General features: G+C 42.0%; 1 protein-coding gene across 1 annotated transcript in view; it reads left to right on the top strand.

The window, feature by feature from the left end:
* LOC132195013 (uncharacterized) overlaps nt 1-25,288 on the top strand; it is a 26,651-nt gene extending 1,363 nt beyond the window's left edge. Inside the window, exons 2-5 of the mRNA XM_059616698.1 lie at nt 1,098-1,225; nt 22,705-22,877; nt 22,974-23,521; nt 23,853-25,288. Of these exons, the coding sequence (XP_059472681.1) occupies nt 1,215-1,225; nt 22,705-22,877; nt 22,974-23,521; nt 23,853-24,689 (1,569 nt within the window). The 5' untranslated portion in view covers nt 1,098-1,214 and the 3' untranslated portion in view covers nt 24,690-25,288. The remainder of the gene's footprint in view (nt 1-1,097; nt 1,226-22,704; nt 22,878-22,973; nt 23,522-23,852) is intronic.

Genomic DNA, 25,288 nt, shown 5'->3' with positions numbered 1-25,288 from the left:
CCAATTTTATTTTTAAATTTTTTATTATTTCCTCCCACTTAGTTTTAGTTGGACACGAGAAACCCTAGGTTTTTAAAGTACCAGCAGACCGCAGGCCGCCTTTCGGGCTCAGTTTTCCTTTTATTTTTTCATTTCTCTTTGCAATGAGGTTCGCCCGTTAAAAATTTTTCAACATTTGCTCTTAAAATTTTTTTACGATAAAACCAAAAGCAAAGCGACAAGAAATATTCATCGCCGACTTAATTTGTAAATATTAGCCCCTTAAATTGAATTGACATGAAATTACTTTGCTTAAATATATTTTAGAATTATAATATTGAGCCTGTGTATAAACCCACGTGCATAGTTTTAGCGCGCTTTTGAGACAAAAAATACGTGAGATAAATATCACGTGACACGCTCGCCCAATAGAGCGCGGAGGGCGTGGAAATTTTACATACAGGTGAGGTGAATCCGACTATAGAATCCACCACATCCGAGGTTTTGTAATTATTCTAATTTTATTTTTCGATAAAATGTGCATCAGAAATTGAAACCCTATGCATAAAGTGGCAAGATTACCTTTAATATTCAGTGATTTGTTAGAATTTTAAAGGCCACATTTTTTTCAATGAGTAAAAGACTCTTTCCCTGTAAAATGCAGCAAGAGTATAAAAACCAGATTTTCTGAGTATGATATTCACGTTATTTTAATCTTTTGAAAACTTAATATTTTGCAATTGATTCAATAAGAACTGTTTAAATTCTAAAAATATTTTAATTCATAATTATGAAAAAAGAACCCTCACCTTTTTTGACTCATTAAATGAACATTTTCGTCCTAGCTCGGATTATTTCATGTTCCTTTATTTTTATTGCAAAGCTATGACTTTTTTATGTGTACATATACCTTTTATTTTTTTATTGATTATTATTCATACAGTAGCAATTAAAAGATCCATGCAAATTCTTGCTTGAGTATGCAAATCTCGACTTTTTAGTCTTTTTACACAAATAATGAGTTTTTCTATCTATGTATAGCAAAAAGTAACAAAAGCACGCACTATGTGTTATAATCTATTTGTAATCAGATTTGTTTTTTTATTCATTTTCCACAGGTGAATTCATCCGCCCATTTTCGATTTACCTCTATTGATTGGGCTCATTTTGCTCTTGAGTAGACTAGAGTGGGATTATTATTATTACAAGTTGAGAAGGGAGAACCTCCAACAACAATGTCAAGCGGGTATATTACTTTAATAATAATAATAATCATACAACATAATGTTTAATCATAGCAAAAATGTAATGTTTTGAGCTGATCTGACCGAGAGTGTATCCTCCCTGGGATACATCATTTCATAAGAATAAAGGATTAATAAAAATATTGTTTTAAATTACTCGGAGGTCACTAATTAATAATAAAAGCAAAATTAGAAGTACAAATTATTACTAGTCACGATTCAAATTTAGGGAGCACACGATAGTTCAAAACTACAAAAGAATATAATGCGAATTAAGATCGCGCGTTTTCCGCAAGGAGAGTGAAATTTAGTCCAGCACGGTGTTTGTTAAAATAATTCATTTTACGGCTTAATGATTGCACAGATGCTTAAAGTAGGCAACCAGCGCGACATCAGCGTCACGCCAGTTGCATAATTTCTTAAAGTAAAAAGAGCAAGTTAAAAACAGGCAAAGTCCTCTTAAATGAGACATTTTAATCAAGGTCATAATTCAATGTTGGCAGTTTGCAGTTGAGTGCTTCTCAAAAGGGGTTGCAAAAATAATTATGGGACGTAGCAGCGGCTCGTGCGGCGAGCAGACACGACGCGCTGCGGAGTCCTCGAGGTCAAAGCCCTCGGTTGGTTTTCGCACTGCGGACTTCACTCGCAGGGCGGATTTTTAGGCGAGCCTCGAGCAAATAACATGATGCCCAAGAATGCGCGGGGCAAGAGGGCTGGCGTGTGCTCGGCTGGCCACTCGCGTGTGCAGAAAAGAGAAGGAGGTCGGTCGAAGACACCGACATTTAAATGCAAATGAGGGTAGTCATGGCAACGCTGAGGCGCCCCAAAGAAGGCCGGCCCAACGATTTTTGCAGCCTAAAGAAAGGGGAGAACTTAATGCACTGCGACAGAAAATTGATTTTAATTAGAGGTCACTTTGAGGACGTGCTAAATGTTTTTGCTCGTTCTTTCATGCGGCATTTAGCCCAAGTTGCGCAAATATTTAACTCTTGCGAAGCACGCGAAGGACACTGCGACGGAACAATTATCTTTTTGCGGAAAAACGGGGGTCACCGGACAGTATAAAAGGCAGAGTCGCGAAATGAAAGGGGCATTCGAAGTTGGTCTCGCGCATCATCATCTCGTGGGAAATTCAGACGTTCGAATCTCGCCATGGCTGGTGGCCCGGGTGGTTTCTCATCGCTCCGGCATGAGCCGATTTCAGCTGCGAATTTAGTCAATTCTTTTGTGTAAGTACCATTTTCTTGAATATATTTTGGATGGGCGCGCGTTCAACGTTATTATATTAATTCGTGAATTATACGGAGTTGCGAGTTAGGCGAAGCGGGCGCGCTAATATGGTTTATTTCGGGAGTTTGATTAAAAAGGGTTAATTCGGAGATCATTTGTTTAAGAGCAATTTTGAATACACACGCGCACAACTGTTCCCTTTTACTATTGCAAATGTTTCAAATTGTATTAATTGAGAGTAAGGAGAATTAATTGAACATTTCTGTATTTGCTTTCGAGATTATTCACAATAAAATATTCATGAGAAAAGTTCCGTCCAAATCGATCAACGTTTAATTCCTATGATTAATACCCATATTCATTAATGATTTATTAAGAGTTAATTAATTTCAATATTATGAGAAATACTGAATCCAGTTAAGAAGGGACAACAATTTATCCTAGACAGACGCCAACCTCAACTATAAATAACCCTCTCTGGATATCGTGGAGGTTCGAGGAAGAAAAGGCGCGACACCTCCGGCCAATAAGGGAGTTTAAATTGAAGGGTTAAACTTAACTAGGCCGGGAGAGTAAGCATATTTGGCATCTCCCTTAAGGGGAACGATTAATTGAAAAAAAAAAAAAAAAAAGGAAGGGGAGTTAAAGCAGACAGAACTAAATGGGAATTCTTTCTTTCTCTCTCTCTTCTTGGAATTTAAATTAAAACAAAATTTCGGACGATGATGGAGATTCATTAACGAGACAACTCTTAGGAGATTTATTCAGACGCGAAACAAGTGAATCAAGTGATGAGAGCATTGAAATCGCGGATTTTAGTAATATTAGCTTAGTCAGTGCCGACTTAGAAATTACCGTCACTGAGGACGAATTAACAAATTTTCAAGTTAACGAACAAGCTGAGTTCAGTCAAGAAATAATTCAAGTTGCAGATATAATTACCAGAGAAGTAAATCCGATTCAAGGAAAAGAACTAATTCATTCTGCGATAATGCCAGACATGACGGAGGCCGAAGAGGCTGCGGCCGCCGCAGCCAAAGCGGCCGCCGATAAGGCCGCTGCAGATGCGGCCGCCAAGGGAGCACCTGACGGGGTTAAAAAAGTTGACGTACAGGCAAACGAAGCTAGATTATTATCCAATTTGTGCTCCATGGTTCACTCTTTTGGGGCAGAAGCTTCAGAAAATTACTCGGCGAGGGATTATTTCGAGATGATAGATCGCGTAGGGGCCAACCACGGATTAAGCAACAAGACAAAATTGCAGATTGCGCAGCAGCGGCTGAAATCAAATCCTCTCGCGTACCTCCGCAGGCAGCAGCTATATCAAATTGATGATTATGACACTTTCAAGGAAAAGATAATTCGAAGGTACCAGCCACAGGAGAACGACCTCGACGCTCATAATACATTATTGAGCTGCCAAATGCGTTCGGATGAAAAAGTATCTGATTTTGAAGACCGTGTTTATGCCGCCGCGTTACGGTCAGTACCAAAAGATAAGAAAAATGCAGATTTAGCCAAAATTCAAGAAACTTTCATTCAAAGTCAAGCCACGCGAATTTTCATTGACGGACTGCCGCAAGTTTATCAGCCGTTTTTTGTAGCCTGTCGTAAAGAAATTACTGATCTTGATCATGCAGTTCGACTCGCGCGGGACATAGAGGAGAGATTAAGCCGTCGCTCGCAAGTTGAATTAGATAAAGTCGAAGACATACGGGTTACAAAGAGGCCGGGAATAAATCAAATACGTCCTGCCGAAGACCAGCTAGGAGGGCGATTCGATGATGACGCTATTCAGCAAATTCTCGCGAAATTAGCGGAGGCGCCAAATGAACGGGCTGCTGAATATTCGGCGCCGAGGCAGGTCTCGATGGCCCCTAATATATATAATATGCAGGCAGGTGAAAATGCCATGATGCCGAATTCAATACATAATCCATTCTTATCGATGCACCCGAATTTGCAAAATGCCATTATACAGCCAAACGTCTCGCAAGTGCCCGGCGCAAGTATACCAATTAATCATTTGCACCCGGAGGGCGGCCAGTACATGGGCGTTCACGCTATCACTGCGCCTCAGCATACTTTTTCTCCGGTCGCATATCAGGCGGCCGCGCCAATTACGTATGCACACGCGCCGGTCGCCGCGGTATTTCAGCCGGCGCCAGCTCCAGTTCAACCTCCAATTCAGGCCGTTTCTGCGGCAAATCAGGGGTTTTTTCAGCCCGCACCTTACATGGAATATGAACAAAATTCTTTCAATGCACAAGGGCAGCAACAACAACAAAATTTTGGGGGAAATTTTAACCAGCCGCGATTCCCTCGGGGACCGAATAATTTTTCTGGCAGGTCCAATTTTGCGGGCCAAAATTTTCGGGGCCAGCGTCCGAATCAGCGAAATTTTGGGAACTTTGGAGGCCAGGGAAATTTTCCAAATAATTCAGGGCGAAACAATTTTGGGCAAAATAATGGGGGAATGCAAAACCAGCAGGGGTACAGTTGCAGAGGGTGCGGATCCAATCAACACTTAAGGCAAAACTGCCCTCACGGGCAGAAAAATTGCTTCACGTGCGGTTTACGAGGACACATTTCAAAGGTGTGTTTAAAGGCAGGCACAATGGTCGCGAATCCAATGATGCCTAATGCGGGAAATAATCAAAATAGGGTTGAAATAAATCAGCCGCAGGCGCCAATAAATGCGCCTTCGCAAGTTAATCGACCTTGGCCGATGCCTCCGGCGGTGCCTGTTAATAATGGAGTAAATCTCCCTAACAGACAGTGGCCGTCGCTGCCACCACCGGCGGCGCCGCAGGCTGGCATAAATGCCGTCCGCCCTGAGATGCCGGCGCAAGAGGAACATGATGCTACCGAGTCAAAAAACGAAGAGGGCCACCCTCAGCAGGGCGGGGGTGGGGACCCAGGCCAGTTTGTATGGTACGACGGCCCTCAATAAATGCAAATGTTAACAAAGAAGGAAAATTTGACGGAATATATGCAAAGATGACGTTGTTTCACGAGAATAAATTTGGTGTGGGTGAATTTTTAGTTGATAGCGGAGCGGCAGTTTATGGGATTTTGCCGTACTCTTTCCTCCCTATTGGCGCTATGGCCAATCTAAGGGGCACTAACAGTCTAGTTAGTGTCTCCGGGGGCAATCTGCAGTTGGCCGGAGAGTTGGTTTTACTGGTCAAATGGGGCAGATTCGTCGGATTTATCAATTTTACGGTGATGGCACCTGAGGTTAAAATGCCCTATGGAATTATTGGGTTTCTGATGATGATGAAATTGGGTCTAAAAATTAACCTTCCGCGTCAGCGCGTTGAATGCTGTGAATATGAGCTGCCTACTGAGTTTGTTTTTACTGAAAATAAACTTTTTGATAGCTGCATTCACAGAGCAAACGCGCCACCGGATGAATCCATTCCCTCGGGAGGAATAATTGACGTTAAAGGTGCAGTAAATAAAGTGAGAATGTGGTTAAATAAAGACGGAGACCTTAAAGAGCAGCGACAGGAAGTTGCCTGCAGCGAAATATTGGTACCACAAGTAGCTTCAGTTATTGAAAGCGCCGATGACGATATAAGTACTTTGCGGCAACTTTTTTCAGACGATGGCGCTAGGGTAAATGCGGTTTTTAGGGGCGATAGTAATTACCAGGCCCAAATAGAATGGAAAGAATATGAAGAGGCCGATTTTCAGTCATTATTAAATCAAGCGCACGGTGAGAGGCGCTACAAGCCGGCAGGGCGCGATTCGCGAGAGCCCCGAGTTAATTGGATTAACAGAGGAGCCTCGCTCGACTTAGCTCGTCCGGTGGATCAAGAAAATTTTCATAATTACCAGGAACATTTAAATCAATTCGTGACGCAGCCTAAATGGGCCGACGCTAATAGCAGTTCAAGTACGACGAGTAGTAAAAGTTCAAAATCCTATGTTTTTAAATTAAAATGTGAAATTTGCTTAAATGACATGGAAAAATTCAATCCTGATAATTTTACGATGGCCACCTCAAGCGATCTGCGTAGTTCTAAGGGCCATTCGGTTAAAAGTTTTTCATCTAAAATAATAGATGCTTTCTTCGGTCCAGAGGTACACAGCCACTTGCGTGATTTTCTCCTAATTCAAGGCAAGAAAGGAGAGGAGTCATTTAAAACGCCCACCTGCGTTTCTTATATGAAAAAGAAAAATAAAGTACCTATTTGTGTAGTTAACGAGGCGCCTTATGATATTCAAATAAACGCAGGGCAAGTCATAGCTCAAGGTACTATCTTGCAGAATTTAGATCAATTTTATGAAGAAGGTCTTGACTTCAGTAAAAATTTAGAGGTGCAATTTTCAGACGAGGAACGGGCAGAAATATTGAAAAGGCAGTTTAAAATTCATGAAATGCCTGAACCGTTCAGATCGGGATATTCTCAAATTTTTGATAAATATCATCGTTGTTTTTATTTAGATTTAAGTGATGAGTGCACTATCCAAGGACCTCAAATTGAATTCTCCGTGAATGATCAGAATCCAGTCTTCGTCAAACAATTTCGTTTAAGTGAAGCCGATAGATTATTGGTTCGCCAAGAAGTTGACGAATTAGTTAGAAAGGGAGTGTTGGAGCGCACATACGATTATAATTATAACGCGCCGGTGTTCATTGTCTCCACTAAACATGGCGATTTAATTAAGAATAGGCTAGTTGTAGACTTCAGGGTGCTCAACCGCGTAATTAAGGAAAGATTCTCGCTATATAATTGCGTATCTGAGAGCCTGACGCACTTGAACGGGTCCAAATATTATACCTCTTTTGATATCGTTGCGGCATATCACAGATTAAGTATTGCGCCGAGCTCGCGGAAATACCTGGCCATTACCTGCGACACAGAGAGGTATGTTTTCTGTCGGCTGCCCTATGGCCTTTTAGTGAGCAGCAGCCACTTGGCGGAAACCTTAGTACCACTTTACAGGGACCTGCTGGACACGTTCAAGATGTTATTATATTACGATGACATTTTACTCCACTCAGAGACGCCCGAGGAACATTTAGAAATAACCAGGCAACTTTTTGAAAGGTCAATACCTCCTAGAATAAAGTTTAGTGTAAAGAAAACGGCTCTGTGCAAAAGAAAACTCAATTTTCTCGGTTTTCAAATTTCTGAAGAGGGAATTACTGGGGCCGTGGAAAAGGTGCAGAAAATTTTGGATTTTCCTCCGCCAAAAAATCCTAAATTAATTAAGAGCTTTTTAGGCGTTGTCAATTATTATTCACAATTCATTCCGCGATATTCCGAACTCACGGAGCCCATTCTGGCTCTAGTAAGAAAAAACGCGCCCTTCGTGTGGACTTCAGAATGCGACGACAACTTTAATTATTTGAAAAATAGTTTAGCGACTTACCCTATTGTGCTACACCCGAATTTTGCCGAGAAATTTTATGTTTTTACGGACGCCTCTTTTCGGTACGCAGCCGGCGTTGTGCTTCAATTTTCGGGCGAAATTTTGCATCCAATCGGCTATTGCTCCGCGCGCGTTAAGATGGGTAAAAAGTTCATGTCAGTTTATCACTTAGAAATTTACGCGGTTTATATGACTTGCAAGAAGTTTGAAAAAATATTACGCGGCCGAGAAATAGTCCTTTTTACAGATCACATGAGTCTAATACATTTAGCGACGTCAAAAGAGTTAAATCCGCGTTTCGCGAAGTACATTCTCTTTTTGAGCGAGTTCAACATACAATTTAGACACATCGCGGGCCAGCATAATCAGTTGGCAGATTTACTTAGTAGACGTATAAATGCAGTTCGGGGAAAGAAGCCCCCAAAAGAGCCAAAGGAGCCCATAAAGATAGTCCTTGATCCTAATTTACAATTTAATGACGACTTTATTCCTTACATTCCAGAGGACTATTTAATAAAGGAGCAAGGAAGAGACGAGACCCTTAATAATATTAGGGCCAGGCTGGACTCTGATCCTAGGTTGGCAGAAATCTATTTCATAGAAGGAGGACTTTTGTACAAAGCGTCAGATAAATTTCATTCGGCCGACGCCATTATGGCGCCTGAAAATTTGCGCCGCCACATTTTGTATCTATTTCATTATTCAGTAGTCGGCGCTCCCACTCACCGCGGAGCCGAGAGTTTGTACAAAGCCATACGGGCACATTTCTATTGGGTAAAGTTAAAAGAGCAATGCGAGATGTATGTGAAACAATGTCACATATGTTCTACAAGGAGAAAATATCCAAAAAAATACCCACTAGATGCCCCTATTTACCCTCAATCTATGAATGAGTGCATTTGCTTAGATATTTGCGGACCGCTCGCCGAGTCCGCGCGCGGAAATAAATATTATGTAAATATTATGAACTTGTACTCACGGAGAGTCACTTCTTATCCGCTGCCTAACATTACGGGCGAATCTTTAGCACAGGTACTTTTCAAACATTTCTTAGTCAAAGGCATTACGAGTCGCGTTCGTTTAGACAACGGCAGCCAATTACGCAGTAAGATTTTCAGGAGGCTGTGTGAGTTAATGAATTGCACGCCAGTTTATATAACCGCCTATTCCAAAAGAGGAGCTGGTTTAATTGAGCAAAGTTTCAAGGTTACGTTCTACGCACTCGCGGGAGTGATGAACGAAAATAATGCTGCAGACTGGGAAAATTTATTAGAAATTGCTAATTGTATCCAGGCCGCGACAGTCAATTCCGCGACTAATTTCACACCTTTCTACATGGAGCATCACACGAACTTTATGTATCCGTTCCTCCCGTTTGTTATTCAACAAAGAACGAATTATACCCAAGATGATTTTTTGTATAATACTCGCCAAGCATTTAAATCCGTGTATGATAGAGTGATGACTCATCATTCAAAATATTACGAGAAGTATGCAAAACAATTCAACAAAAAGGCAAAAATGAGGGAATTTAATGTAAACGATTATTGTTGGGTAGATCACAGCGACAAGTTGCTAGTCAGAGGTAAATTAAAAATGCGGCGCCCAGTTACGGGACCTTATAAAATATTAGCCCTCAAACGCGACCGCACTGTATACGTGCAGTCCGTGGCCACTTCGAGAGTTTTAAAGATTCATATAGACAGAATTACGCCTTATTATGGCTGTCTTTTATATGAAATAAAAGACGCAGCGTTAAGTTCAGGGGCAGAAGAGGAGAGCGACGAGGGCACTGGACCGCGAACAATTAGCACACAGAAATCGATAAAGTCCAGCGCTACCAAAGCACGGAGAAGGAAGAAGTGTGTTACCCGGCCACCACGCTCTATTGTTACATATTTAAAAAGAAATAGGGAGGGGAAGAGCTTTCCGCCCAGCGTGAGAGCGAGCGCGTTGGAGGCAGACGAAGGTCATTCACCAGAAAGCGAGAGTGCCGGCGCCGGCAGACAGAGTGGCGCCCGAGCCAGCGAGACAGAAGCGGCCAGCCGCCGCGGAGGGGAGGCATCGTTAGCAGCCAGCAGCGGCGCGCCGAGCGTGCGTTCCGCAAGAAATTCAACAAGAGAACATGACTCCGTCATTTCGTTTGACTTATCTAATTTGGGACGAATGGATTTACCAATAAATCAAGAAGGCGGAGGCGAAAATTTAATCTCGAATTTATCCGATATGCGAAATCTCGGCGGGCCATCTAACGGAGGTGAAGCGGCCGCCGACTTAGATGAGACTCTTTCAGATATTAGTGAACTTTCCTATTCAAGTAGCGAATTAAACGAAAACGAGGAGCAGGAGATCGCGGATATATTGGCCGCCGAAGAGCCAATCGTCCCTGCAGGACGGCCGGGGCTGCGAGACAGACGCACCACTCACAGGCCGGATCGATTAATAGAAAATATCCAAGGGCGTTATAGGTACCATAAATAAATGCAAAATAAAAATGGGAAAAATTCTTTTTTTTTGAAAGCTTGATGCTATAATGATAATTAAAATTCAATGAGGTGGTTTACAAAAAATTTTTTCAGGACTAATTAGTAAATTGTTCAGCTTTGAAATATATCCTAAAAATTAATAAAAGAAAATATACATAAGTGTAAGTTTATAAGTGCAGATAAAATGCTTTAAAGTCTAAAGTTCTATACAAAATAAATGCAACGTTCAAGGCGAAACGTTGAAAGTATAAAAGGCGATTCTCGTGCTATTTTGAAGCAAAGGGGAGGAAAAAGGGGTGTCAAACGTATATTGTCGGCGAGTAAAATAACACTTGCCCCGAGCATCAAGGACTGCTGAGCCAGCGGATGAAGTGTTTCTGACACGAACGAGTCGCGGCGTCGCCAGTTCGAAAAAGGGGAATTCATGTATAATGCTACAAAATTGATTCCTGCGAGATTTTATCCTTTTTTTCTCCGCCTTTTAATAAGGAAGAAATTGATATATACAGATATTAGGTAATAAAAATGAAGAGCAGAGTTAATTGCACTCTTGATAAATAGTAATGAAATTTGGCTCGCACGCCACGCGTTACATTTACGACTACACCGTTCACTTGATGGTTCTCATTTAATGGGTGTGTTGCGCGCAAGCTCTTTTGTGCAACAGGTAGCCAATTCACCGGCGGTTACGGCTTAATAAAGTTTTACGTACACATACCAATACAATTAAAATTAAAATTAAAAGCGAAAGACGACGAGTGAGAAAATTTCAACTGAGAAAAATAATTCAAGGAGAGAGTTTATTTTCAGGCTTCTCTCGCGCCGAGGTGCGCGGTCGATAAGCCAGCGAGTGGAACTAATTAGATAATTAATATGCTCGGCGGGCGAGACGGAAGGGGAGTGCTGGTGACCACTGAGCCTCACATTGCATTTAGGGGCAGCTGCATCACTGATTTTATCAATTAATTATTCCATTTGGATGCAAGTGGGATAGAATTGTATAAATAAAGGAACGGTGACCTTTATTATTAGTCTTTCTTAAAATAGAAAAATTTTCAGATGATTAAACACCATACAATATTCTATTGAAAGCATTAAGGGAAATGTAAGTACATGTATTGTTACGTAAGGCGGAATTAAATAATTAGATAATTGAGATGTTTCAGTGCATTATACAAATAATATTGCGAGCGTTATTATTTTTGAGATGTTCTAGTAAAATATTTTGTCCTTAAAAGGGAGCGACTCCGGCTTTTGAGCCGCTCGATGAAACAAGACGCGGCGAGCGTTAGGCCACATCGCGTTGCCTGTTTCTTGCTTATGCGGCAAATTCTTTGCTACGTCGCCTGACAATTATACATAAAAATAAGGCTAAGGGGCTAGACGAGGGTGAACCATAACGATCCCTTACGCATGTCTGGGGGTCGCTGAAAATTCTTTCGAAAGTTCTGAGCGTGATTTTTTTTATAAAGAAGGCGCGCGACGTTGCCAATTCTACATTTTCTTGTTAGCGGCGAAATAAAAATAATGATATTAAAAATAAAAGTTCGGGGAGATACAATTCTGAAGTTCTAATTAATTAAGCGAAAAGTTGAGATTTGAGAAATTAAAATACTTTGAAGATAATGAGCGAGTAAAATTTTAGGTTTGAAGTTAATCAAAAGCAGTAAAATAATAAATAAACAAGTAAATTGATTCAATAAAAACGAAAGGGTTAATACTGTTTCAGCGCCGTTGTGCTCATCTTCCTGACAACTGCTAGTGCGGCCAAGCACGAGCCGCCTCCCAATGTTCATCAAGGTGGGTGGATCAACCCTTTAGGCCCACTTAAACTTTCCACTACTTTCATTTCCTTGGCAGTCGACCTTGACTTGTCCTTTTTAGAAGGACGTTTCAGGGAATTTAATGAGTCCACACATCAAATGGTTAAAAATACTTCAGTCGAAATCGACGCGCTCGCTAAACAATTAAATACTTCCAACATGGTTAAGGCAAGAGAGTTATATAGCAAGTTGATAGCCGAAGTCGAACCAGGACAGAAAAAATTGGCAGGGGAGATAAGAAATTTCTTACATTCCATTGTGAGCCCGGCGGCACGAGATTTCGAGATCGATAATTCAATCACGCGCACTCGCAGGGCACTACTGCCGGTGCTGGGAGATTTTTACAGCATGGTTGCTGGCGTCGCGACTGAACGAGATATACAAATGTTGAACGAACAAATTAGCGGAATTAGTTTAAATTCTCTCCGCGTTATAAATCAAATTTCAGAGTTGGCTCTACACGTTAACGTGACTAGAGTAAAAATTGATAAACTCGCGGTACATTTAGATCGAAATTTCATAAGTGCGCAAATGGCGCTATTGGAGAGCGAGTTACACAGACGCAAAAATGAGTATTTGCAGAAGCTGGAAGATTTCTACACAGAGTTAAATAGGTTGGAATCGTTAGTAATGGGTCTGCGCCGCGGTGAGTTATCTCACCGTTTGCTCGCACCAGACCTGTTGCGTTCGATTATTAAAGAATTTGAAAACAAATTCAGGAAATCCGTGGAGTATGATCTGATTTTCAATTCGCGAGACGAATTATACAAGTATTACAGCCTCGGGCAAATAGTGCGAGTTTTTATAGAAAAATATCGAGTCCGCACTTTCATCTTTATTCCTGTGGTAGTTTCAGGAGGCGCGTTTTCTTTGTTTAAAATATATCCAATGCCGCATCAACTTTCAGAAGACACTTCAGTGTCTGTGAGATATGATCTTTCAGAAGAATATATTGCTGTGGAAAACAACGCGCGTTTTTATCTCACAATGAGTGAAAAGGAACTGGAGAAAGAGTGCATTTTTTCAAATGATGTTTATATTTGCAATGCAGTTAATCCCGTTATGGCCACGCGCAAAGAATCATGCTTATGGGGAATTTATTCTAATGATACTATGATGATTGGACAATTCTGCAGATTAATATTTCTAAAAGATGAGGCGCCTTATTTCAAGCGTTTGGGCGGCCAGAAAACAAATACCTGGTTGTATGCAATTGGAAAAAAGCCTTTGAGGGGTAAAATTACCTGCCCAGGTACGAGGAATGAGACAAAGCTCAACTTGCAAAATTCAGGAATATTGCACCTTGCTCCAGGTTGCTTTGGTACATTAGATCTTTACAAATTGCTTCCGGCTACGTACGAACAAATTGAGGCGCAGATCAATGTTAGCCAAGTGGTGGTTAAAAATTTTGAAACGAATTATGATTACAATAACGTGCTTAATTATAATTTGGCTCCACACAAGGTTAAAATCAGCCAAGTTTTAAAAGAAATCGAAGAGGACCATTTAAGAGGAACTGAATTATCCATGCAAAATGTGCTGACCGCGCTTGAGGCAAACAGATTGACGACATATTCTAACGAGCTACATTATTGGCTGATTAAATACAAAAATCAGATGCTGACCGGATGCTTTCTTATCATGCTCTTACTTGCCGGAATAGTAGATAAAAATTGCAAATTCGCACTTTTCGCGTGGCTGGTCATACGAAAAATATTTACATATTTGCTGGCGATTATATGTTATTTAGGCAAGTGCTTGAACGCGTGCATGACATACAAGGAGCGGAAGCGCGAGCGCGCGCCGCCACCCACGCCCATATCAATTCGCACGATTAGGTCTAACAGGTCTGGGACAATTAGCCGACGTGCTTCGTTCGATTCAATTGAGATGCGCCAATCTACAGCGCTCTAAATAATTTTGCGCTTCCTCCGACATAGCGAGAAAAACAGAAAATAAATAAGAGGAAATAATATAAATGAATAATTAAAGTTAATGAATTTCCTGCCACGTTTCAAGACGGCATTCTTTTCGGGAAGTATTCTAATAAATCCCAGGTCCAAATAAGTACTTATAAAATGACGCGCGGCGTGAGAAGATAATTTTCTAAAATACATTTCAAGATCAATTCAAGTAAAGATGCATACACACTCGAGATTAAGTCACAATTCTGGAGTAAAAAAGAGAAGAGAAAAGGAGACGTAAGTTATTTGACAGTTTTCTTCAAGGGCCTTCGGCGAACGCGCAGTAATGGGGCCTGTAATTGATAAGAAATGAAACGCAGCAGTTATGTGAGACATACAGTGTTATGTGGACCGGCGTGTGAGAGAGAGACGGAAATTAGAATATGGATTTAGTTTTAAAATGCGTGTCCGAGGTTAAAGAAACGCGCCGCAGGCGCAGGCGAGCAAAAGAGTCACTCCTTTCTCAGCACGCGCGGAGGGCAGTTGATAAACAGTGCCGTTCCTGACTTTAAACTTGGAATTTCTTCAGAGGTAAATTAACTTTTATTTATGTTTTTCGGTACTAAAACTTAAGATATATTAGTAGATCATTACAACTCTCATATTTACTTGCTAACTTCAATTATGATAATTAATTCCGAGATAAAAGGGTTCTTATAAAGAAAATTTTGATTCTATCCATTGTTGAAAAATAATTTTGTCTCTGTGCGAATAAACAAATTGCTGAAGATAAATTACCTTTTAATGCAACATAATAAATAATTCAAAGAAAATAAATTAATAAATTCAATAATTACGAGTTTGTGGGGAGAGTTGATTATTTTTAGCACCTCTTTTTTTTTAAAAATATACAAGGAAAATTTCAATTTCTATTTGCGCTGAGCATTTATATAAATTAATTGACTTTTCTTAAAATACTAAGATTTTCCATAATTTTTTTTGATAGAAATGGAGCTGTACTGAAAAACAAAATGCTGATCACGTTTCTCATCTTGGGATGCTCGGCACTTTGCGGCACGGCGCGCGCGACGGAAGTGAACGTTACGCACCTGCAGCCGCCGAGTAATGGAAGGCTCTACCTTTACTTAGGCGAAATACAACTGAATGAAAATCCACAAATCCTGCTGTTCTTTGACTTGGTCGGCTTGCGCGCCGGCTATCAAACGATGACGACCACTTTAGCCTCTTTGGACCAGTCACTTGAAGCGTTTTCTCCGCACGCCACTCGGCAAAAAACCTTCCAAAATGCTCGCGCCGAATTGCATACTTTGCGAAAAAGAACACGGGAGCTTGATTCGGCTCTCCAAATGATACCGCGACACATTCCTTTCGCACGCAAACCTGTTGACGACGATTTGTTTTGGCAGCACACCCGCGGCCCGCGAGAGAAAGACGAGCCTCTTTTTCTCATCGGCCAGAAAAACACCGCAGTGGTTAATTTCACGGCGCCGCTCCAAGATAATTTGCGACTTTGGGGCGCGCAAATCGGAAACGCGAGTGAATTGGTGCTAAAAGACAAAGACCAGTGGGCAACGCCTAAGAGAATCTACATCTCTGACTCGGAAGTACAGTCGCGTTTTTCTGAATTGATTGCTTTGGGCGATTTTGTACTGAAAAATGTTAACACTTTCAATCAGCTACTTAGAGGGATGGTGACGAAAGCGGCAGTGCCGGTGCCGCTGCCAATGTTGGTTGTTGATGCCATTGCAATGCTGCAGCATAATGTTCCGGGGCTTACAATTGGTGAATTCGAGTCACTCGAGTTTTTGCAACTTGAAATGAAGGACAAATACTTTGACGACGGACTTGCTACAATGATTTTCGATGTGAAAGTGGAGAAAAATGACACGAGATTTGCTCTGTATTTTCCGTTTCCTACAAATGTTCACAGAAAGAAAAATGATTATGTGCTATTTGCGAAAGAAAACGAAGTGGGATTTTTGGAAAATGACTTGGTTGCCTATTCTCCGGAAAATGATGCGTTCACTTTTCTTCCGCGACATAAAATGACAGACAAATGCATGAGAAATTTCACGGCTAGTTTTCCGCCACAGAAAGTTTTCAAAGGTGGAGATTCAATTTGCGAAATCGGAATTTTCGAAAGTGACGTTACGTTGATTGAAAATGCATGCCGCGCGGAACGAAAAATAGGTACCGAAATCCAGTTGATAAGTTTCGCGAAATCGGGCGTTTATATTTTCAGCGCGCAGACCAGCAGTAAATTGCAGTTCGTTTGTCCTCTGCCACTCCATTTCGCGGCGAAGGCCAAAATCAATGGTGTAGGCTTTATTCGCGCGCCGACTAATTGTACACTTTTGAAGCATCCAGATTACGTGATTGCGGAGTTCGATTTCAAATTGCCGTTGGAACATGATCACGCGCCGATCTTTTTCTCTGCCGCTGAAGGAACGGTTCTTTCTGATGAGTTTTTCAAAGCAAACGACGCGTTTTTCGGAATTCCTCCCGCCTTGGGCGAAAAAGACGTGCATATTTTGGCTCATTGGGGCGTTATTGCGGGGTTAATTTTGGCGGCACTAATTTTGCTAGCCATCATTGTTGGCGCCGCGGTAAAAGTCGCTTTTCTTTGCCAAAAGCAATCAGACGAACGACACATGTACATTGCCGCGTATAACGCGACGGGAGTGGCGGAGAAAGAAGGGGCGGTGAAACAAAGCACCCCTAATGAGGCGCAGGTGCATGAGCGCATAACACCACTCTGACGTCTGCAGGCTATGAGCCTGCCGCGCCCTCCGGACATTCATTGCGCTGCCCGCACCACGCGAAGACTCCGGAAGCTAGGCTTGCCGAGATATATACCTAAACTAAGTACTATTGTAGAGGAATCTCATTACCAGATCAGGAGTTTTCCACTATTATACTGAGTGAGTTATATTATAATACTTGTATTTGTAATTTCTAGAAAGACTTTGTGCGATTTATAAATTAATATAATTGAGCAAAGACACTGTGTGTAACAATTTTCGGCACTTTTAGAAAAATAAAGAAAAACTTTTGGGGGAGAAAATTTTGTCATTCCTGTTCGCACGAGCCATATATCATTTATGTAATTTGCGCAAGACTTAATAAATAACGTATTTCACTTCAAGTTCAACAATTCATTTAATAGTACATTCTAAGAATAAATTTATTTGAGCATTAACTTTTCACGGAGTAAAATGAGTTTCTTTCTAAATATTCGGGATAAGGTTTTCTCTGAAAAGAATTTTGAGAGATACAAGTTAAACGCTGAATCATCAGGTGCTGTGCGGAGCGAGTAGCTGACCAGGTACGTAATATTTTAGAGGCCGTTTAGGGTTTAAAGTAATGTTTGTACTCGATGCGTATGTAGGGATTTTGATGCTCGCAAACAAGAAGTTTCAATAAATATATATGTCCGTAATTTAATACATGAATAAAGGCGAGTGCCCAAAGAAAGGATAAAGATGAGATGTTCTTTTTAGTACAGCCAAATGTTTTTTTTTTATATAATGGGAAATAAAGCGCGCTTTGAAGAGTAACGTTTGATAAAATTCAAAAATATTAAAGCTAGTCATTAAATATCATTCTCTTTTTATAGGATTCAAGATTCTGCAAATCGATTACGGCAAACCAGTAATCAGGCAGCCAACACCGCCCCGAGGAGGATGTCTGCAACGACGACGTCGCCGTCGTCGCCGGACGAACCGTCCGAAGGCCAAGGCCACCCACCCGTTCCATCGACCAGCCGCACTTTTCCGCCGCCACTTCGGCGCGGTGGTAAGCCCCAATTTCTCTCCGGTGCTGGAGCAGCACAGCTCGAGCCATCTAGCGGTGCGAGTGAGAATCACGTCACCGCGGAGCCAAGCCGGCGCGCACCGGCGGGAAGCTCGACGCGAGAGCATGCAGATTCTACAAATACTGGGGGGCAGAGTCCAGCCTCAAACTTAATTGTTGGCCAAGCGCTCGATCAGGCCGAGGTTTATAACGATTTGGGCGCTCTTCTGCAGGAGCATTATCCGGAAAAGTTAAATTCGGTTGAAGGGCCGTCCTCCGAGGCCGGCGCGGAGGAGTTTGAATGCGCGCCGTCACGTAATGACCAAGATATGGAAATTTTAGTAGTTCCATGCGAGGATTATCAACCTTACCAAACAACACCTTCTCCACCAGGGCCACCGCGCCGTCAATGTCCTTCAGGAGGCCCAGGACCTTCGGGGCTCCAGGGCAACGTCCCCAACGTAAAAAGACAAAAGATAGAACCGCTCGCGATGGTACAAGGGGGCGGAGTTCAAATTAACTCCGACCCGCGGCAGGGTATAGCTCCGTCCATGGTTGTTTGCAGGTCCACGGTCGAGGCTCCACGACCACCTCCCTTGATGGGGGGAAACCAACTGTTTGATCCACCACCACCGTGGGGGGCACAACCTGTTGACCCGCGTTTTCGCCCGCAGCCACACCATGGCTTTTTCATGCGGCCACCACACGCCGCGTTTCACAGAACGGGACAGCCGTCTTTGCTAGGAGCTGCGCCGTTCGCGCCGCGTCAGGTGCCTCACTGGCAGCCGCCGGACATGCTGGCGCCATTCTATGATATGTTTCACTACTTCACGCACCCCCCCGGCTCTCCATTCTTTCAGGAAGCACATCGCGCGGCGTGTGGCCCGCCAGGGTTGTGCCATCCAAACGCACAGATGATGCACCAGTTTGCAAATGGGCAACCGTTTCATATGAACGGCCCTGCTCCTCTCCGACTTTTCTACCCACAAATCGACATTGCAGGTGTCGAGGTACGATACCCAGCCCTTGCTGACGCCGCAGGGCAGCTGCCGGGCCCTCCGCCGCCGATCCTCAAGGTAAAGCCCGAGAACGTTATTACTATGGCGGCGGTCAACGCCTTCCCAAAGGTCGCCACGATCACTGTAGGTGCTCGATCCCGAGCCATGGGAACCATAGTTGGGGTGCCTTGCACCGGTTGGGGGGCACAAGAAATACAAATGGTGCAAAGGTTTGTACAGACTAACGGGCTTTCCCATTTTCCACCAACCGTAGAGGTGCCGCCGCCAATTTTCCCGGGCAAGATAATGCACGAGATGAAACCGTCCGGGAGAAACTGCGTTAAAAAACTGATAGCCGCGGTCACACGTGTACTGCACAATAAGGTCACCGGAAAAGCTGCGGTCGCAAAACCACCTCGGACACTTGAGGACCACACGCGAAATATTTTCGTAGAGCCATACATGCACGTACAAGAGCAAGACGCTGTCCTCGCTCCGGTGGCTTACTGTTGTTTGGGACTCGCGGCTAGAGAAAGAGCTTTTAGATGGCACGTAACAATGGCAGAGTTTCAAGCCGCAGCTAAGTGCTTGGCAGCTTCGCTAAACGCTGAGGTCGAGCTTTCGCTCGCTGACGCCACCGCGTTTGTGTACCTTAATCGTAACCCGCTATACGCCCTGCCAGATCCGGACAGTCTACTTCTGTGGCAGGCCGCGCTGACATCCATTTCGGCCACCATTCCTGCGGCCCAAGAAGACGAAGTTGAGAAGGGCAGGAATAGATTCGCCATTGAGGTCCAAGCTCAGTTGCGCGCCGTAGTTGCGAAGAATGAAGCACCGAATCACGCCGCATTTACTCGCGTGACAGTCGAGATTTTAGCTATTTTGGCCAGGCAGTGTGTTTCCATCACCACGGATGCTGCTGGTGTGTTGGCAGTTTACGAGTTACCCTCGCGACCTACAGTGGGCCAAGTGACGCGAATTTTCGAGTTTAAGCGAGGTCGTTACACTCGCGAGATAAAGAGGGAGGCGAATCATCTTTTTGACGGGATGCTGTCGAGCATCGTTGGCGACTACATCCACGCCATTGGACCACGACCCGGTTTCCTCTACGCTTTCCCTCTCCCGCTACTGGCCATTATGAAGTGCATTTATGCTATGCCACTTCGTGACCAGGCAATATAGGAGACATGTCGTCCTACTACGAACAAATTACGACCTGGGGGCTTTTCAGCCCGTTTTACGCTGATATCAGCAACAAAAGATAAACAAAACAAACAAATAAAAAATATACAAAAAAAAAAGAGAAACAGGGGAGAATACAAGACGAGATGGAATACAACCTAACCAAGGAAGAACAATGGATTATTAAGTGCTGAACTTTCATTTCTCGTTACATCAAACTTACTATGTTACTTTTGTGTGGCTCCCGACTTTATATATATTAAACAAGATTGTGCAGTGCTACGTAATATTTCCGTTTTTTTGTGCCAGTGTTTCCAATATTGTCAATTTTCCTACAGTTGAAAGTTTATTTGCGCCACACATTTATACACAATTGATTTATTTATACATGAACACGAATTACAAATTTTTAAGTGCTGCGAAGAAGATGAATCAAGTGTTGAAAACAAAAAACGAAAAAAAAAAGGAGACATAGAAATATAAACATTACACGAAGATGCGCCGAAGGCTTCCAACGGACAAGTGTCGTCTGTCCGTAATTCTTAATTATTGTATTTTGCCCTCCCTCTCACACGCACAAACGGCACAGGGATGGGGCGCATAAAATTGCACGTTTCCGAATGTAGTGCAGAAGAAGTACAAATTTACGATTACGCGATATTTTCCATTACACATACTCCGATTTCATTCTCGTCCGTACAAATTTTACCTCCCAGTTAAAATTTCTCCTACGGAAGGGGGGAACGGCTAGGCCGAGGAATTTTTTTTTATATATTCAGGGTAAAAATTTCAATAATCTTCAAAGTAAAAACTTCAATCATTCACGGTACAAATTTTAAGTAATTAAAATTTCAAGTAACAGGGAGGGATATGTATCCTCCCTGGGATACATCATTTCATAAGAATAAAGGATTAATAAAAATATTGTTTTAAATTACTCGGAGGTCACTAATTAATAATAAAAGCAAAATTAGAAGTACAAATTATTACTAGTCACGATTCAAATTTAGGGAGCACACGATAGTTCAAAACTACAAAAGAATATAATGCGAATTAAGATCGCGCGTTTTCCGCAAGGAGAGTGAAATTTAGTCCAGCACGGTGTTTGTTAAAATAATTCATTTTACGGCTTAATGATTGCACAGATGCTTAAAGTAGGCAACCAGCGCGACATCAGCGTCACGCCAGTTGCATAATTTCTTAAAGTAAAAAGAGCAAGTTAAAAACAGGCAAAGTCCTCTTAAATGAGACATTTTAATCAAGGTCATAATTCAATGTTGGCAGTTTGCAGTTGAGTGCTTCTCAAAAGGGGTTGCAAAAATAATTATGGGACGTAGCAGCGGCTCGTGCGGCGAGCAGACACGACGCGCTGCGGAGTCCTCGAGGTCAAAGCCCTCGGTTGGTTTTCGCACTGCGGACTTCACTCGCAGGGCGGATTTTTAGGCGAGCCTCGAGCAAATAACATGATGCCCAAGAATGCGCGGGGCAAGAGGGCTGGCGTGTGCTCGGCTGGCCACTCGCGTGTGCAGAAAAGAGAAGGAGGTCGGTCGAAGACACCGACATTTAAATGCAAATGAGGGTAGTCATGGCAACGCTGAGGCGCCCCAAAGAAGGCCGGCCCAACGATTTTTGCAGCCTAAAGAAAGGGGAGAACTTAATGCACTGCGACAGAAAATTGATTTTAATTAGAGGTCACTTTGAGGACGTGCTAAATGTTTTTGCTCGTTCTTTCATGCGGCATTTAGCCCAAGTTGCGCAAATATTTAACTCTTGCGAAGCACGCGAAGGACACTGCGACGGAACAATTATCTTTTTGCGGAAAAACGGGGGTCACCGGACAGTATAAAAGGCAGAGTCGCGAAATGAAAGGGGCATTCGAAGTTGGTCTCGCGCATCATCATCTCGTGGGAAATTCAGACGTTCGAATCTCGCCATGGCTGGTGGCCCGGGTGGTTTCTCATCGCTCCGGCATGAGCCGATTTCAGCTGCGAATTTAGTCAATTCTTTTGTGTAAGTACCATTTTCTTGAATATATTTTGGATGGGCGCGCGTTCAACGTTATTATATTAATTCGTGAATTATACGGAGTTGCGAGTTAGGCGAAGCGGGCGCGCTAATATGGTTTATTTCGGGAGTTTGATTAAAAAGGGTTAATTCGGAGATCATTTGTTTAAGAGCAATTTTGAATACACACGCGCACAACTGTTCCCTTTTACTATTGCAAATGTTTCAAATTGTATTAATTGAGAGTAAGGAGAATTAATTGAACATTTCTGTATTTGCTTTCGAGATTATTCACAATAAAATATTCATGAGAAAAGTTCCGTCCAAATCGATCAACGTTTAATTCCTATGATTAATACCCATATTCATTAATGATTTATTAAGAGTTAATTAATTTCAATATTATGAGAAATACTGAATCCAGTTAAGAAGGGACAACAATTTATCCTAGACAGACGCCAACCTCAACTATAAATAACCCTCTCTGGATATCGTGGAGGTTCGAGGAAGAAAAGGCGCGACACCTCCGGCCAATAAGGGAGTTTAAATTGAAGGGTTAAACTTAACTAGGCCGGGAGAGTAAGCAGAGAGATCATTTTATTTTCTTTTTCTTTTTTTATTAAAAATGTGTAAAATTAATTTCAAGTTAATTTCAGAAGCGCTGATGTAGATTTGGAACTGGACAAGCAACTTCTGCTGGAGATTGCCCGGGCAAAGAGATCTAAAGTGAAAAACTTGAGACCTTTGAAGGAACTGGCTTTAGAAAAATTAGTAAGCAGTAATGAATGTGATCAAAGATCTATTGCACCATTTCGATACCTCCAAGTCTGTAAGAAAATTTAATTTTTAATTTTTTCTCACATAGAATTTAAATTTGGTTTTTAATGCAATTTCCACAAAAATAAATCAAATTGTTCAATTACAGCTCCTCTGTTGCAAAGAGAAATCTTGAGTCACATGGTGACCCACGCTTCAGACTGCAGGCGCCGCATGCGGAACTGTGGGCGGAACCGTGCCCCAGTCGTCAAGTTCAACTGGTTGTTTGAATTGGCGAGCCATCTCTTGAGTGTGCATACAAAGGAGTTTGACTTCAGCATCTTTGACTATCCATTCCTTGTGACAACCAGTGACGATAAACAAAGAGTGTGGATGATGCTGGTTGACAAGTGTCCAAACTTGGAGAGCATCTTGGACCAGAGTCGTGGTTTAGCACCAGCCCCCAACCCAAAATTGTGCAGTGTGATGTCGTATCTGCAGAATTTTCCAAAACTCAAACACATTCTCCTGGCACATTATTTTTGTACTTCTGAAGATTTGGCGCAGCTTGCTCAACACTTGCCACAACTGCAAACTTTGTCTGTTGCTTTCAAGTATTTCTTCTCTGATACTCTGCAGAATTTGCTCCTTCTTCAAAACTTGGAACGAGTGGACATCACTTTGCGCCATCGTTATTCCCACGAGTTTGAAAATGAGGTTTGTGTCATGAAATTTAAAATATAATTATAAAAATTTTAACTAGATTCCTCGTTGCAGGCAAATAAATATTGGAAAAATAAAAGAAAAACCGACCCCATAAGACGACCTGTAGTCTGCTGGTACTTTGATGGTACCAGTGTTTGTTTTAGTACACCTGACAAACATCTTAGAATTTAATGCACCAGTAGACCATAGGTTGCTTTTAAGTGTCAGATTTTCCTTTTTTGATTCCCTTGCAATGGGTAATCTGGTTCAAATTTTTCATTAAATCCACCTGGAGTGTTGGCTTTCAATTTATAATTCTAATAATATATTATATTTTTGATAGTTGCTGAAAAATGAGCATGAGCAAAACATAAATAGCTTCAAAGCAGATTGCATGGAGCACCTGCCACGCTTGCAGTACTGCTCAGGAGGCGAAGAGCACCACAACTATCGTCCTTACGAAGGCAACAGAAAACTATCCATGAAAGAAATTGATGTTCTTGGTGGATTTGATTTTGAACTTGTCCCATTTTTGGAGAAACTGAAATTAACAGGACCTGATCTCAACATTCCATGCCATAGCTTCCGACTTCTTTCCAATCTGACAGTTTTGGATTTGCTTGGATTTGAAACTTCTAATACTTCTGATGTACTGACCCACTGTGGTGACAAACTCCATGAACTATTTGTTAGAAACTGGAGTGAAAATGGTATGGACCCTTACGAGGTGTTCTTCAAGTGCCCACAACTGCGCACACTTAAAATATCTGAATGCTCAGTATTTAGGGGGGAGAGCACTTTTCAATCTCAAATGGTGGCGAAGCATGTGAAGCACTTGAAACATTTTGAATACATGACCCCATTTTTCCCACCTGATTTCTTGGCCTTTGTCCTGGCGGCACCAGATTTGGAGATATTTTCTAGTTATAAGGACTGGAATTTGTCTAGCATGGTCCTGGCCCGTTTAAGTGTTGAGCTAGTTGAAGGATGCATTTTACAGAATCTGAAGTTAATTAATTTTGAAAATTACAATGGCAGGCCCAATGCTTGCGTTGAGTTTGTAAAGTTTCTTAAGCTCCTTCCTTTCTATGCCCCTGCACTTCAGTGGGCGCCCAAATGGCTTATTCGGCGAAAAGGCCAGAGCCCGAAGGGCCCTCCGGAGGTCCCTGACCCTTTTTAACATAGGGCTGTATGGGCGAGGGGCAAGGGCCCCTGAAATCCACGCCCCACAGATAAGGGGGCCCATAATGGGCTCATTAGAGCCACATTGGAATCTTCTCTTGAGCAATGAAATTGAGTTGGGTCTGCAGTAGTGTTAAGATCTTTTGCATAATATTATAGTCATGACTGAAAAATGATAATTCTGATGAATAGAACAAAAAATTTGAATTTATTCTAGGTAACACTGCCAGTTCTAAATTCTGAATGAAAGATTTAAAAAAAAATTTAAATCTTGGTTAATTGTTTAGTAGGATTTGGGCATCTGCGTGGGGTGTGTGGAATTTATTTAATGGCTGATCAAAAATCTAGTGAATCGGCTATTTTAAAATAATATGTTGTGTTGATTGGAGAGTTGCACAATTGCACATGTAGTAATTGAAAATATAATGCTCTGGAATCTCTGTCAAATTGCTGAATTTCATCTATAACAAATGGATAACTTTGAATAATAAGCCTGGATTATTTTACTTATTAAGAATAATTAATGCACAATACCATTTCAAAATAATGAAACTGTTGTATTGATGTATTATAATTAATCAATAAAACTTAATTGTA

This window comes from Neocloeon triangulifer, unplaced genomic scaffold, assembly GCF_031216515.1.
Source record: "Neocloeon triangulifer isolate White Clay Creek 2 clone unplaced genomic scaffold, ASM3121651v1 ptg000001l, whole genome shotgun sequence".
NCBI lineage: Eukaryota > Metazoa > Arthropoda > Insecta > Ephemeroptera > Baetidae > Neocloeon > Neocloeon triangulifer.
The sequence above is the reverse complement of the archived record's forward strand: the minus strand, read 5'-3'. Positions and strand labels throughout refer to the sequence as shown.